Source organism: Pterocles gutturalis, unplaced genomic scaffold (assembly GCF_000699245.1).
Source record: "Pterocles gutturalis isolate BGI_N339 unplaced genomic scaffold, ASM69924v1 scaffold15930, whole genome shotgun sequence".
In the NCBI taxonomy this organism is placed as follows: Eukaryota; Metazoa; Chordata; class Aves; order Pterocliformes; family Pteroclidae; genus Pterocles; species Pterocles gutturalis.
This window is the reverse complement of record NW_010146140.1, coordinates 27,547-41,334: the sequence shown is the minus strand read 5'-3', so window position 1 is coordinate 41,334 and position 13,788 is coordinate 27,547. Positions and strand designations below refer to the sequence as shown.

At 46.3% G+C, this 13,788-nt stretch overlaps 1 protein-coding gene across 1 annotated transcript in view; it reads left to right on the top strand.

Annotated features, from left to right (window-relative positions):
* Nucleotides 1-11,292, top strand: part of MIB2 (mindbomb E3 ubiquitin protein ligase 2) — a 25,994-nt gene extending 14,702 nt beyond the window's left edge. The window contains exons 8-18 of the mRNA XM_010085633.1: nucleotides 13-175; nucleotides 752-885; nucleotides 2,803-2,951; nucleotides 3,579-3,735; nucleotides 4,072-4,226; nucleotides 4,839-4,965; nucleotides 5,284-5,514; nucleotides 6,496-6,674; nucleotides 7,432-7,616; nucleotides 8,405-8,470; nucleotides 10,029-11,292. Coding sequence (XP_010083935.1) covers nucleotides 13-175; nucleotides 752-885; nucleotides 2,803-2,951; nucleotides 3,579-3,735; nucleotides 4,072-4,226; nucleotides 4,839-4,965; nucleotides 5,284-5,514; nucleotides 6,496-6,674; nucleotides 7,432-7,616; nucleotides 8,405-8,470; nucleotides 10,029-10,270 — 1,788 coding nt within the window. The 3' untranslated portion in view covers nucleotides 10,271-11,292. The remainder of the gene's footprint in view (nucleotides 1-12; nucleotides 176-751; nucleotides 886-2,802; nucleotides 2,952-3,578; nucleotides 3,736-4,071; nucleotides 4,227-4,838; nucleotides 4,966-5,283; nucleotides 5,515-6,495; nucleotides 6,675-7,431; nucleotides 7,617-8,404; nucleotides 8,471-10,028) is intronic.
* Nucleotides 11,293-13,788: the final 2,496 nt, after the last annotated feature.

Here is a 13,788-nt window from a genome sequence, read left to right as displayed (position 1 = left end):
TTTCCCTTGCAGACCCTAGGGCACATCGGCAAAGTGATCAAAGTGTACGGGGACGGCGATCTGCGAGTGTCGGTTGGAGGGCAGTCCTGGACGTTTAACCCGGCGTGCCTGACAGCCTACCAGAGGGAGGAGGAGGCAAACCTCATGACAACGGAGAACGCAAAGGAATCAAAAAGTGAGTCAGTGAGAACGGAGTTGTCTGATCTGTCAGGATTTGTGAATGGTTGCTCCGCTGTCACAACAGCAATGCGCTTTGGGCAGTGTTCAACTCCAGCTGCCTGTTCTTCCTTGGACGGAGCTCCAAAGCCAAGCTGTGGGAAGCAAAGCTGGCCTTAACAGGAAAATGCAGAATTTAGGACTCGGGAATGCTGACAGTAGCGCTGCCCTAGGTTCAGTAGTTGCTTCTGCCTTGGTCTGTCTCAATTTCTTGTCCTGTCCTGCTGCATTTCCTGCAGGAGGATACTAGTTCTTGAATGCCTGTGATATGTTCCCAGGTCCTTGTGTGGAAGTGTTGTCAAATCAACGGTTATTTTGCCCAGCCCACCCTGAAATTGAATTTGGGATCACAGGACGTGTAGAGGGGATTTTGTCTGTTTTGTACATCTCATAAAAATTTTGTAGCCTTGCCATACTTGTTTCTTTTACATGTCAGGATCAGGAGGGAGAGAGGACAGACCTGCTCTTTTCTTTATTTTGCCATGGGGAGGGGTCTTAAACCTCTTAACCTGTGGCTGTTTCTCATTCCTGCCAGGTACTTTAATTACTGTACTGGAGAAACTGCTCTCCCAGAAGACAGAGTCGGAGCATGCGGGGTGCCTGGTCATTTGTGCAGCACTCAACAACGCAGCTAAAGTTCGGGAGCTCCTTCAGAAGTACCCAGACAAGGCAAGTCCTGAAGACATGCCGAATGGTTACTTTTTGTTGCTGTTCTTTAAAATACTGCGTGAAGTTTTGTAGTCAAGTGGGGAAAAGAATGAGAGAAAAATAATAGATTTTTCAGACCTAGTATTGTTCCAAATATTTTGCTGCAATTTAGGATTGAATTTGTATGTTAAATGTGCATATTTTATGGCCCTAGTTTGTGGCATTAAATCTGAGCTAGAGTTAAGTCCTTGGAGCGTGTTTGCAAAGCTGGCTTTTCCCAGATTTCCTGTATGGACACTGCACCTGTAGAATTAGAGGGAGAGGTATTTATATGAAAACAGTCGCAAGATGTCCAAGTGTCTAGCCTGTTCAAAAAGAAAGCCGTGGGTTGTGTCTGGCTGAATGTAGCTGTCCTTAGATGACCTTGCAGAATGGTATTGTTGGAATCGGGACGGAGAAAAGCTGCCCAGATCCTGATGCTGTGCATGTGCGTGCAGTGTCTTATCTCACGTCTGACTGGAGCAGGGAACTGGGCTTGCCTTGTTGCTGAACAATTTCTGTGCTTGCAGAGTGCCAGACTGTTAGGATCACATCCACTCGAATCACGGCTCTTTCAAGCTGCCTGTTTGAAGGCTCAGCCTCGCTCAGTGAGGGGTGCAGGGTTTCTAAGCAGGTTAAAAAAGGAGAACCAGAAAACAAAGTATTTTAGCAGTGGCCTTGGAAACCATTAGTAACAAAAATAAGTTTTGTTGAGGCTGTGTCTGCATGGCTGGCTGGGAACAGCTGGATGGGTGAACAAGGAAAATTATTTTTTAGGAACCCCTGTGAAGCTCATTTAGTGGTTAGTTGCCTGATATTTATTCTAGATCTTTATTTACGAAGTTAATGGGGCCTCTGGAGATGGGAGGAATAGACAAATACCTGTAATTATGGAATTTGTCCCATCTAAGAAGGTGCCAGGAGTCAGGAATCCATTATGTTATTAGTTATTTTTATTAGATTTCTATTCTATATTCTATTTCTGTTCTCATATTAATAAATCAGTTAGGATATCCTATTAGACTGTTGTTTATATACAGCAAGAGGAGGCTGGATTTGAGGCTCACTGAGTATTGCAAGTTGGAATTGCTTGCCAGGGCCTTTCCAGCTTATCAGCATTGTCTGTCTCATGTACACGGCAGAATAACACAATGCCTCCTTGCCTAAATGACTCGCCCATCATTTTGAGTCGATCAAGGGAAGTCTTGCCCGTCGGCTCTCCTGGCTGCTGCATAGAAGCAAGGGGAAAAAAAAACCTTTTTTTCTCCTTGCCAGTCTGCTGAGGTTTTGCTAGCTCCTTCAGCTCATCTCCTTAGCCTCTCGCTGATTTCAATAGCTGCTTTTTCTTTTTTTTTGCCTTTCATACAGCCTCTCTTTGTTCTTCAGTCCCTTTAATTCTCATTGCAGCACTTCAGCACTGTGATACACCCTCCAGCCATTGTGCCCAGGGAAGTAGCTGGAGTAACACAGAACAATGGGGACTTGGCATCTTCAGAGCCTTGTGCAAAGCTCATTACCTCTCCTCGCACATTTTCCTGTTAGGAAAGGAATTGTTGGCAGAGATGTCAGGAAGTATTCTGCTTGCAGGCAGAGAGGGATTTGGCATCAGAGCTGCAATTAGAGCCCTGGCTTCCAGCTCCGTTCACTCTCTTCTCCCTTTTTAACTAAATGTGCTGTCCCCTTCCCCTTTAGAAATATTCTGGGACAAGGGCAGCCTTGGAGTTGACGTACATAAAGCGGAGCCAACAGGACACGGATTCCGTTTAGCATTTCTGAGCCTGCAGCTGCTCTGCCCTAGTGCCTTCCATCCTGCTAGGCGTGCTCTGGAACGGAGCTGAGGCCTGGACACGAGGCAAGGTCTTTCCTAACCAAGCTGCTGTGTCTCTGCCCTTTCTGCAGGTCGACGCAAAGAACCAGGGTAGAACGGCTCTGCAGATCGCCTCCTATCAGGGGCACGTGGATGTTGTGAAGATTTTGCTGCAGGCACACGCTGCTGTCAACCTGCGGGATGAGGAGGGGGATACGGCGCTGCACTACGCTGCTTTCGGGTGGGATATCTTTCTTCTGGCTGTCTCTGACAGAAGACCTAAAGAGCTGCAAAAGGACATTTCTAGATATAAATGGGTGGTCTGTATGAAGGGGGTGTGGCTGATGGGGGCTTTTCTCTGATTTTACTTTGCGTTAGAAATTGGCCTTTGAGTTTCAGGGCCACAGGTGCATTTCTCAGCGTGCTAACTTAACCCCATGGTCAGGTCCGTTTCCGTGTTAGAAATTTTGGGGGGGAACGAAAACAAGCGATAAGGAGGTTTTGGTGATTAGATTTTTTTCAGAGGGACGGGTGGATGGGATTAGTTTGGTTGGTTGGTTTCTGTAAGTGCATATGTTTTCCAGAGCAAGATAAAAGGTTGAATTGTGTTGTTAGTTACCAGGGCAGAATTCATCATTAAGAGCAGGAGATTCCTGTTGATTTAAAGCAAAGAGAGAGCAGGTTCTAGAGTACAGGTTAGGAAGGTTTGGTTGTGGTGTTTTATTTTGTTTTCAATACTAAGGGGAGGTGGGATGAGGTCACGAGGATACAAAACCCAAGAAGTTCTGTTGCCTTGCAAGGAAGAGGAATTTACTACTGTCTGCACAAGATTGAATCTAATCTGTTTTACTCCTTGCTTTTAAATCAGAAACCAGGCAGAGGTTGCCCGGGTGCTTATTAGTAAAGGAGCCAGTGCAGACCTGTTAAACAATGCAAAGTGCACAGCGTTGTATGTTGCTGTCAGCCAAGGATTCACCGAGGTGGTGCGGACCCTGTGTGAGCTAAACTGTGATGTCAACCTCCCAGTAAGTTTTGTGGGATGTAGGGGTGTGTGTTTGGGGTTTTTTTGTTTGTTTGTTTTTTGGGGTTTTTTTTTGAGGTGAGGAGGTGTGTCTGTCTTACACCATTTGTTGCTTTGTAGAATTTGAAGGTCATTCTCTTTAAATGCATTACTGTGCATTGCACAGAGGAAGTATTCCTCTAACTTCAGGACTCTGAAATTCGAGGTTCGGGTCAGCCCCTTCATCATCTGAGTCTACTCAGCTCGATCCAGTAACGCTCTGTCTGTCCCTCAGGGTGAGCTGTTTCATCTGACACTCTGAGGTCGGTAACATCTACTCTGCTTTTGTATCCTTGTCCAGGATTCCCAAGGAGACACCCCCCTGCACTATGCTATCACAGCAGATTACAAAGTTGTTATTGAGATTCTCACTGAAGTACCCAACATAGACTTCACCGTCCAGAATTGTCAAGGCTTCAACCTGCTCCACTATGCTGCTCTAAAAGGCAACAAGCTGTAAGTGACCTTTTTCCATTTTTACTGCTTTTGTAGATGTTAACTCATGCTTGCTGCCTTAACAGTAAGAAGATAGTTCTAGATAGCTAGGAAGGAAATGGCTGGTTATATGTTTCTTGGGTTTAGATATGGCTGGGGATATCCCTTCTTCATGCATTCACAGGACACTGCTGCCTGCTTTCCCCATCCCATCTTTCTCATAGCTCTCTAGCTTGGCTAGGGAATCTGTCTGCTTCTGGGTAGTTTCGTTAGATATTTGGGTTCACACATGGAAGGACAGGAGACGGCATGTAGTAAACAGTACTTGAAAAACACTGGTGTCTAACTGAGAACCTCTGGAATTCTTCCAAGGATAAATCTGCTCATTATTTTCATAGCACTCTGAGTTTACCCTACTTTATTAAATGATAACTGTGGGCTTTTGTTTTATTCTTGTAATTCAATCTGTGAGATAGAGGGAGTGCTCTGCACTACAGGGGCCAGCTCGTGGTGCTGCCTATTAAAGCATGAACATTCGTAACTGCTGAGCAGAAGAGGCAGGGTTGTCTCTTTGCATTGTTTTCCTTCCTGATAAAGTAACTCTGCCATCTCTGTTAACCTCCAACACTCTAGAGCCATAAAGAAGATTCTAGCAAGAGCTCGGCAGCTGGTTGACTCCAAAAAGGAAGATGGCTTCACTGCCCTGCACCTCGCTGCTCTCAATAATCACAAAGAAGTGGCAGAAATTCTCATCAAAGAGGTAAGAAACAAAACAAGACCACCACCAGCAGAGACTTCCATCTGTCCCACTCCCAAACCCTGATGTTGCCTGAGCATGATGGAGTTAATGCCTGGGACTCATGAGAATGTCTCTGTCTCTGGAGAGCTGGCATTGTTTGCCAGACGTTAGAGAACAGGGGTTGGCATTCCCGAGGGTGTTTTCCTTTGGCACTGGCAGTGGAAGAGAAGGGTATCTTGCGGGCTAGAACAAAGTGGGTTGGAACTGTTCGTTAAGGAGTGTGTAGATCTGTGTTCTGCAGCCAAACTCAGCAGCTCTGATGCAATTCTTCTCTTCCAGGGTCGCTGTGATGTCAACCTCAAGAACAACCGCAACCAGACCCCGCTGCACCTGGCTGTCATCCAGGGACACGTGGGGATGGTGCAGCTGCTGGTGAGCGAAGGCAGCGATGTCAACGCTGAAGATGAGGATGGGGACACAGCCATGCACATCGCCTTGGAACGGCAGCAGCTAATGGCCGTCATGATGGAGAAGCGTGAAGGGGAGATGGGGTTGTCCCTCCTTTCCAAGGTGAGCTGGGAGTAGGAGAAATACCAGCACCAAGGGCTGGAAAATGCTTGATGTTAGAATCAACAGCAGATAGTTGGATCTAAGGGGGCAGAGGAAGGCAGGGAAGTTGTGTAAAGCCGGTCCAGATCAGGAGCATGGAAACAAACCTTCTTGCTTGTGGGAAAGCAAGAGTAGGTCCTCTGAGGCCTCGCTTGAATTTATAGCATGAAACTTCACATAGTCAGACAACAATGCATACCATCTAACCCAATATTTTTATGAGCGTTGTGCGCTTCTTTCTTGACATGGGAAAGGTCATGAATCCAGTTGCAGAGCCAAGAGTCTCGGGTTTAATTCATGCCCCAGAACCACAACAATTCATCTCTGTCTGATGGCATGGAAAATAGGAGAATAGCTAACCACAAACACCCCAGTTATCTGCAGATGTAGAGCAGAGTGCCAGAGGTGAGACAGATTGGGCTGAAGGATAAAGGCCACAGTGTTCCAAAGCCTGAACTGGATTTCACTGGGTTACTCTGTGCTCATGGATATAGAAGGCCTTTCAGGAAGGGCCTTAGATCTGGAAATCAGTGCATGATATGCCAAGGACTGGAAGCTTAGTCTGTCTTTTTGGCAAAGATATTGAATCAGCCCTTCAAAGTGTTCTGCCATTCATATAAATGCCAACATGTACACACACCAGATTTGCAGTGCAAACCCAGTGGACCACTCTTGTTTCTGGAATTATTCTGCCATTCATATAAATGCCAACATGTGCACACACCAGATTTGCAGTGCAAACCGAGTGGCCCACTCTTGTTTCTGGAATGAAAGATTTGAATCTGCTTTCTACATGCTGAAGAATCTTTTTGTGTTTCAAAAAAAGAATGTTACATTGCCCTTTCAACTTATAAGTACAAGGATTAAGACTTAAAACTTGATACAGATTGAAGCCATGTAACAGAAACTTCTACTAACAGAGTGTTTCTCAACATCTTTTAGCTGCAGGCTTCTGGCTTTCTTGGAAATGTAGAGCTGAATGTTGGAACTGCAATTGCGTGTTACTTAGCACAAGAAGGAGCAGATATTAATTATGCAAATCATCGGGGAAAGTCTCCTTTGGACCTCATTACAGATGGAAGGATTGTCCAGATTGTCAAAGACTTCTCACAGAAATTCAGGTAAACCATGTCCTCTGGACACTAACCACAGTACACTTCCTTGCAAAATGCAGAGTGCTCCCACAGCACTGTGGGCTCAGTGCCTGCAGCTGCTGTTCCAGGAGGGATGGAGCATCTTTGAAACTCTTTGGATGTCAGTCTGAGCACCTCCTGTTTTATCGGGAGCTTGTTGCTGTTTCTGGAGGGCTTCTTTAAGGGTGCACGCTGCCATTTGAAAGAGTTGGGAAAAGCAGATTAATACTGCTCTCTTGACTTGGAGAGCCCTGAGGCAGTCTGAGACTGGCCATTGAAGCCAAGAGCAACTTCTCTCTTGCAGAGCAATTCAGGGGTCTGTTTTACTTTCATTGGATTCTGCAGTTATAGATATTTAAAGGCTAAGCAGAGAAAAAGTGCAACAAAAGAGTGGGCTACCAGATGACCAGCTGGCAGGAGCTTCTCAAAGCTGAGTCCACGCAGCAGATGATTGTGCTGTCAATACCCGACTGCTGCCATCCAGAAGAGCAGTTTCAACTTGTGTAAATATTAGTCATGGCTGCTCTTTTCCTTTCTTTTTAGATAGATCCAGTCAGAATCCCAGCTCCCAGGGGCTGAGCTGGTTCCCCTAGGGCAATGAAGGTTCACCCGTTTATGCTACCTGAGCATCTGCTGCTCTGTCTCCACGTGGAGTGCTTGCCAGGGATCAGTATGATTTTATCTGGTTGCTGAAAGAGGACCTCGAGTATGTGGCTCAAATTTTATTACATGTTCATGGTTGCAGGGAACAGCAGGTTTCTTCAGACAGCTCAACCATCACCTGCAGCCTTCGCCGCGTGCACACCACCCCCAACACAATGACCAACCTTAGTGTCTCCAGCGTCGCAGTCCCCACAGAGTGCCTGGTCTGCTCAGAGCTGGCCCTGCTCATCCATTTCTTCCCATGCCAGCACAGTATTGTGTGTGAAGGTAAGTCTGTTCTGTTTTTTTTTTCTTTTTTTTTTTTCTTTAATTTTTCTTTCATATTCCGGCACAAAGCTTCCCTAGCTGGACTCTCGTAACTCAAGCTATGTTTAGACACAAAGCTATTGTGCTGTTCATGTCTTGAAACAACCCCAGCCTGATCTCAGCACCACCATCTGAGATAAGATGTCCAAATCTATCTATGAAAATCACAGAGTGTTTGGACTGCCTTCTGAGTGGGACCCCAGGCAGCTTTGCTGGGGTTATAGATGCCCTGGATAATTCAGAAGGAAAGCCAGATGTTTCAGTTCTAGCTGGCAGTGCTTTATCCCTGAAAAACCTCCTGAGAAGGATTTCCCTCTTCTCTGGCTTTTGTTACTGGTTTCAGTTTTGTTTCCATTGTTTTAATGGCAGCCTGCTCAAATGTGTCAGCAAGTTTGTTACCTTGCAAGGCACTCAGTCTGACCCCAGGGAATTTGGTGAGGACTGTGCGCCACAGCTGCATCCTCTTCCCTCGGAGCAAAGGGCTGGTTTGATCCCCAGTGCAGCAGTTCCAGTTGCACAGAGCATTGAGGACTCTCAGTGTTGTGTTTGCTACTGGTGTAGCAAAGACTAAACCAAGAGATGAGGACACAGCTCAAAACAAGGTCGTGTCCTTATTTCAGTGCTGTGGAATCAACCTCGTAATCATCCAGGGAGGTCTCAGGTTGTTCAGAGCTGATGTTCTTGATCTTGTTCTTGATTCTGGCATCACTGGGCTTAATTGTGATCTCTTCTTGTGTCATCCCTGGTAGAGTGCTCCAGGAGAATGAAGAAGTGCATCAAATGTCAAGTGACAATAACCAAAAAACTGAAACAAGGTATGTTTGCTGTTCTCACTGTTCAGTGCTGTGGGAAGGCTCCTGCACAGCAGCATCAGTGTTTTTCAGTGAAATAAGCATAAAGAGGGAGTTGGGGGTTTTTTTGTTGTTATTTTGTTTTCTTTTTACTTTTTTTTTGGGGGGGGGGGGGGTGGGAGGTACCTGTTGCATTTGACCACCTTTAGAGGAGTCACTGAGCTGGATTGTTTTGATAAAGCTCTTTAGCCCAGTTTTAAACAGATTGTGTTCTCTCCACGTTACTCAGCATCCAGAGTGAGCGATGTTATGCGTGTCAGCAAGCTAGGAGCAGGTTTGCACTTGCCTGAGGATTCACGCAGGTTGCCCACTGAAGCTTTTTCCATAGCAGTTGTGAGAGCTGATGTCTTTCTAGCCAAGATCACTCCTAGGGCAAGCGCCCATGAGAATGAATTGCATGTCCTGCTGTTCACTGTGGACTCCTTTGTTGGAGTCAGGCTGTAATATTGTGACTTGATGCCTGCACAAAAGCAGAGAACCAAGAATCTGTCACGTGGCATTGCGCATACACAGCTGGCAGAGACAGAAATCCTCTTTGGAACTCCATAATGCAAAAAATAGCAAGCTTACCTGGCAGTAGGCAGGAGCATTTGTCTTTGCTACAGACTGGCAAGAAAATAATGGTGAGAATTCTCAGTTAGACATTTGCATGCAGAATTCCACTGGAGGAGGAACATCAAGGTCTCCGAAAATCTCAGCAGGACTTCCCGACCAGTGATGTCTGCAGTGTTTGCCTTTAGCAAGCTCCCCATCCCCAAACTTGCTTCACCTTTATGGATTTGAAATCACTTCTTGCACCACTGAAGTGCAACTAGTTCCGGAAAGTTGGGACAGGGACATCTATATTAAAGTGTAAAGCTGCCTAATCAAAGGTTGAGCAGCAGAAGATGAACAGTGGGTTGTGTTAGGCTGAAACCAGGGGTCTATTACCTAAACTGGCAGTTGTCCAGGATTTGGGGTTCTTTCACAGAGTTGACCAAATGACTCTATTTGTGCAGCTTCATATACGCAAAAATCAACATAAGTGATGTCAAATGATTTCTTCTTGGTTTACCATGTGTGTCCTGAAAGACTTGACCAGAAATTTGCATCCCAAATGTGAGCAGGAGGTTGAGAGAACATAGTACTTGTAGCCCTGTAAGGATTCCCGGACTAGCGTGGCAGAACATCACAACCAGCTTTGAATGCTTTTCCTTGAAGGTAGCGGCAGCATATTCCAGAACACCAAGGCAGGACAGTTCAGCCAGTGTTTTGTTTCCTTTAAAAGAAAAACAAAAAAAAAAAACCTCAAACAAAACCAGGCACACACAAGCTGGCTGAGCAGCTAAACAGAGGCAAGCAGCAACAGTGGCCAGTCTGTAAAAAGCATCATCTCAGGCTTTTTCTTTGAGGAATCCCTGGATAAGGCTCAGTGAAGAGAGTTTAGTCTGAACTAATTGCTGCTCTTGAGGGCAGAGCCTAGTGAAAGAGACGCTGCATGAGGCAGAGCACGTGGTGACTAACCCTCTTCCCGTCCCTACAGACAGCACCGAGGTGGAGTGCAGCCCCAGCTCGGAATCCACCGATCAGAGGAAGCTCATGGAGGAGCTGCAGAACCGCTACCGGCAGATGGAAGAGCGCATCACCTGCCCCATTTGCATCGATGACCAAATCAAACTGGTCTTCCAGTGTGGACACGGCTCTTGCCCAGACTGCAGCACAGCCCTTACCGTCTGCCCCATCTGCCGGCAGGCTATCCGGGAGAGGATTCAGATCTTTGTCTAAGGATGCGCTTGCTTCCCTTCCCATCCCCACATCCCTCCTTTTCTTCCTTTTTCTTTGCGTTTTAGATGAGAAGTGCTAGTCGGGCTGGTGTGTTTGGCTCCCTGCAAAGCCATCCTGGAAGAGAGGGAAGCAGGTAACGGATGTGACTTGGATGGAGGTGGAGGGAGTCCACTTCAGTGTCATAAAGCCAAGGAGCGGTGCTTGAGGGCCCGCAGCCCCCTCACCCTGTGCTGCTGATCCATCAAAAACACCTGAATTCAAGAACACCGACCTGTCTGCTGAAGGCGTAAGAGGCTTCCAGGCCAGAGGCGAATAGACATCTGTATGCAGATGTTTTCGACAGCGTCCAGCCCCAGCGACTGCATCGTGTCTCGTGCCCGGCAGTGTTGGATTTGCAGCCTCGCGTTGCTCTGAGAGGAGATGCTGTAGGAGGATGTACCTTCTACCTCGGCAGGCAGTGGCAAAGCGTGCGCTTGCACTTCACAGGAGGAGATACCGGAGGAGATCAGTCGTGGCGTGAGCTCTCCCAGCTGCCTGTCCGTGGTAGGGAGGTAGTGTCCTCAGACAGCACGCTCTCTGAACCAGTGCTGATGGGCTCAACGAGAACTGGGACTGGCAGAGGCAAATCTGGATGTAATGAGGTCCTAAAGACAGAGTGTGTGCCTTAGAGATAAAGTAGTGAACACTGAGTGGAGAAAATACGTTGTTACAACAAATATTTCTAACCTCTAAGTGACACTCTTCTTCCATTTTTTTTTTAGCACCACCATGTGTTCAGAGACTCCTGAGCTTTCTATCCATAATGCCAAAGGCAGGTGTTAAATACTCCAATCAAAGTGTAAAGAAAATAAATAGTAATAATTAAGGTGTGAGAAAAAGGGATTTAATTTTTGTTTTTGTTTTGCAGCAAAACTTAATAAAATAAAATATATATTTTCCTGAGCATTAAAATGAATGTACAAACAGTAGCTGAAATATGAATCCAGCTGTACTGTGTTTTCCAACTGTCTGACTGGAGAACTATTATCCACTGAGTCCATCCTGTAAAGTAACCGTTGGTGGAAGCGGCAACCTGTAGGACTAGCGTGCCGTGCGTGTGTGTACGTATACCTACATGTGTGTAGTGTAAATCTCTCAGTTATGCACAAGCATACTGTTTGTTACATATTGAAAGCAATATTTAAAACAAAAATACTGTGTTCTTCTACTATCTCTGTTCATTAGCAAAGAGGTGGCGTATCTTTTGAAGAATTTTTAAACTTTGTGCAATATACGGTAGTTACAGGAATATTTATTACTTCTTCATAATCCCTTGGTGTTGTGAGAAAATCTTATGGCACAACTTCTGACTCCTATGGATAAACTTCGTCAAAATATTCACTTGAGGCTGTTAGAGTTTCAGTGGATTTTTTGAGCTAGGAAAATGGGTCAGATTTAACCTCTAGATTATTTGGTTGGGTCAGATTTAACACCCAAGGAACCTAAAGCTGAATTTCAGAATTGGCTTTGTGAAAGAACAGCGGTGGAGATACTCGCTTCCTAGAAGTTCCTGTTAGTGTAAATTCCTTTGGAATAAACCAGACATTTCCCCAAAGCATTTGTATTGTGGCAGGGCAGCAGTAGAAGAGTACTGGGCAAAGGCTGTTTCCAAAAAGTACCGGACTGAGCCATCCTTATCGTGTAGGAGCTGCTTTAACCTCTATTTGGTGCAAGTCAGTAATTGTCCAGGCTATATATTACCCTACCCCATGCTAAGTGGGTTTTTTTTCAATATAGTTCTTTCACAGGTCTCTACATGAAATCCAAAAGCAGGTTACTAAAGGTAAAACCGACCGATGCTTCGTCGTGTGCGCTGGCACTGGGGGAGAGGGGGAGCGGTGGCAAACTGGTCAGTGTCTGCTGCGTTGTTCTTATCTCTCGTGCCTAAGGTGGCAGTTTATTCAGGAAAAAAACAACAGGGAGCATCTGCTTCATTTTTTAAAATAATTTCCTTGGATACTAAATGAAGAGAGGCTTCCAAGTGATTATTCTCCCTAAAGGAAAAAAATTGTAGGAAGACTCCAGCCTTCGGCTTCCAAGCTGTGCAGCTGTTGCAGAAAATGGAGGGCTTTGGTTTTGTTGTTTTACCCCTGGCTAGTGGAGAGACTCTTGTAGGAAAAGAAGAGCTCCCCTTAGTTTTATGTTTTGGTTTCTTGAACTGCAAGTTCAATTTCAAGATCTCCTGATCTTGTTTTCATATTTGAAATTCATTGTGTGGCCACCCTAGAGATGGAGCTTTGCCCAGTGTAACACACCTGCTGAAGGACGACAGAAACGGTTTGGAACCACAGCGCTCAGGTTGGGAGTTTATTCTTTCATTTCCTCGGTCCTGCTGTGATTGCTTTTGAGGAGCAAGAGTCGAGCTGTTAAGCACCATTTTGACCCTTTCATTTTCCCAGTAAGAAGGGAGTTGCTGCACCACGACAGAGAAGAAACAAGATGGTCAGTGGAGCCGCAGGAACCCGAGATCCCCGAAGGCAAGCAGGTGCCTGTGTGCCAGGTATGCTTTGGGCAAGCGTTGCCCCCCGTGACAGGCTCAGCTCCGTGGGAGTCTGCGGCTTTGGAGAAGTGACGGAGGCTCTGATGTTCCTCCCTTTCTCCTTTTGCTCCCAGTGGGTGTTCTTGCTGGTTATAGGAAGGGCAAGGGCTGAAGAGAGGTGAGAGGATGGCAGAGCAGCAGGCAAATGCTCCTTGAAAGGCAAAAGACAAATATTGTCATTAGCTAATCAGTGGGGATAGCGAGTAACCTTCTGCTTGATGTTTGTTACCAGTTGGTCTTCTGCAAATGAGCTGGGGAGCTCCTTGTTTTCTCTGGGGCTTCTGCCACCTCCTGCAGCGCAGCTCTGTACCGTGCAGCGATGTACGGCAGCGGTTTTGGAAGGGAAAGCTCTCGCTGAATCTTTCTGGTGTAAAACTGTAAATATAAGACGGCAGCTTGTCTCGTACTCAGAACCGGGGTTTCTAAAGCACTTCCTTTGGAAGTGTGGCCAAAACTCTGTGTTCTACAGACAGCATGAGTCCGAGGGAGTAGAGAGAGGGAGGCTGCTTGTCACGAGGCAGAGTCAGGAGAAGATCCCACTTCTTTGATTATGTTCCCGCTAGTCCATGCTGCTCCCAGGGTTTCAGGAGGATTGGTCCATCACAAAGGGATCACAGATTAATGTAGCCCAGCAAAGAGCAGCAACAGACACATCCCCACCCAGGGAAGCAATTCTTACTCTGTTATGGACACACTTTGTTATCTGTGTATCGAGAAAAATTCCTCCCTCATTTCATTCCTGAAATTCTACTACACGTGGCCGTGACTGGGCTGCGGAGCTTCTGACGAGGGTCAGGACCACATCTCTCTGGTAACAGGAGGTCAGGCCAGTGCAGGCACCGCTGTGAGCTGCGGCTCCGAATTGACAGTTAAGCAAAATATTCCATTTTCTCTGCCAGCTGGAGCAAGCCCTTGTTTTCAGCTCATTGGCTATTCAGCC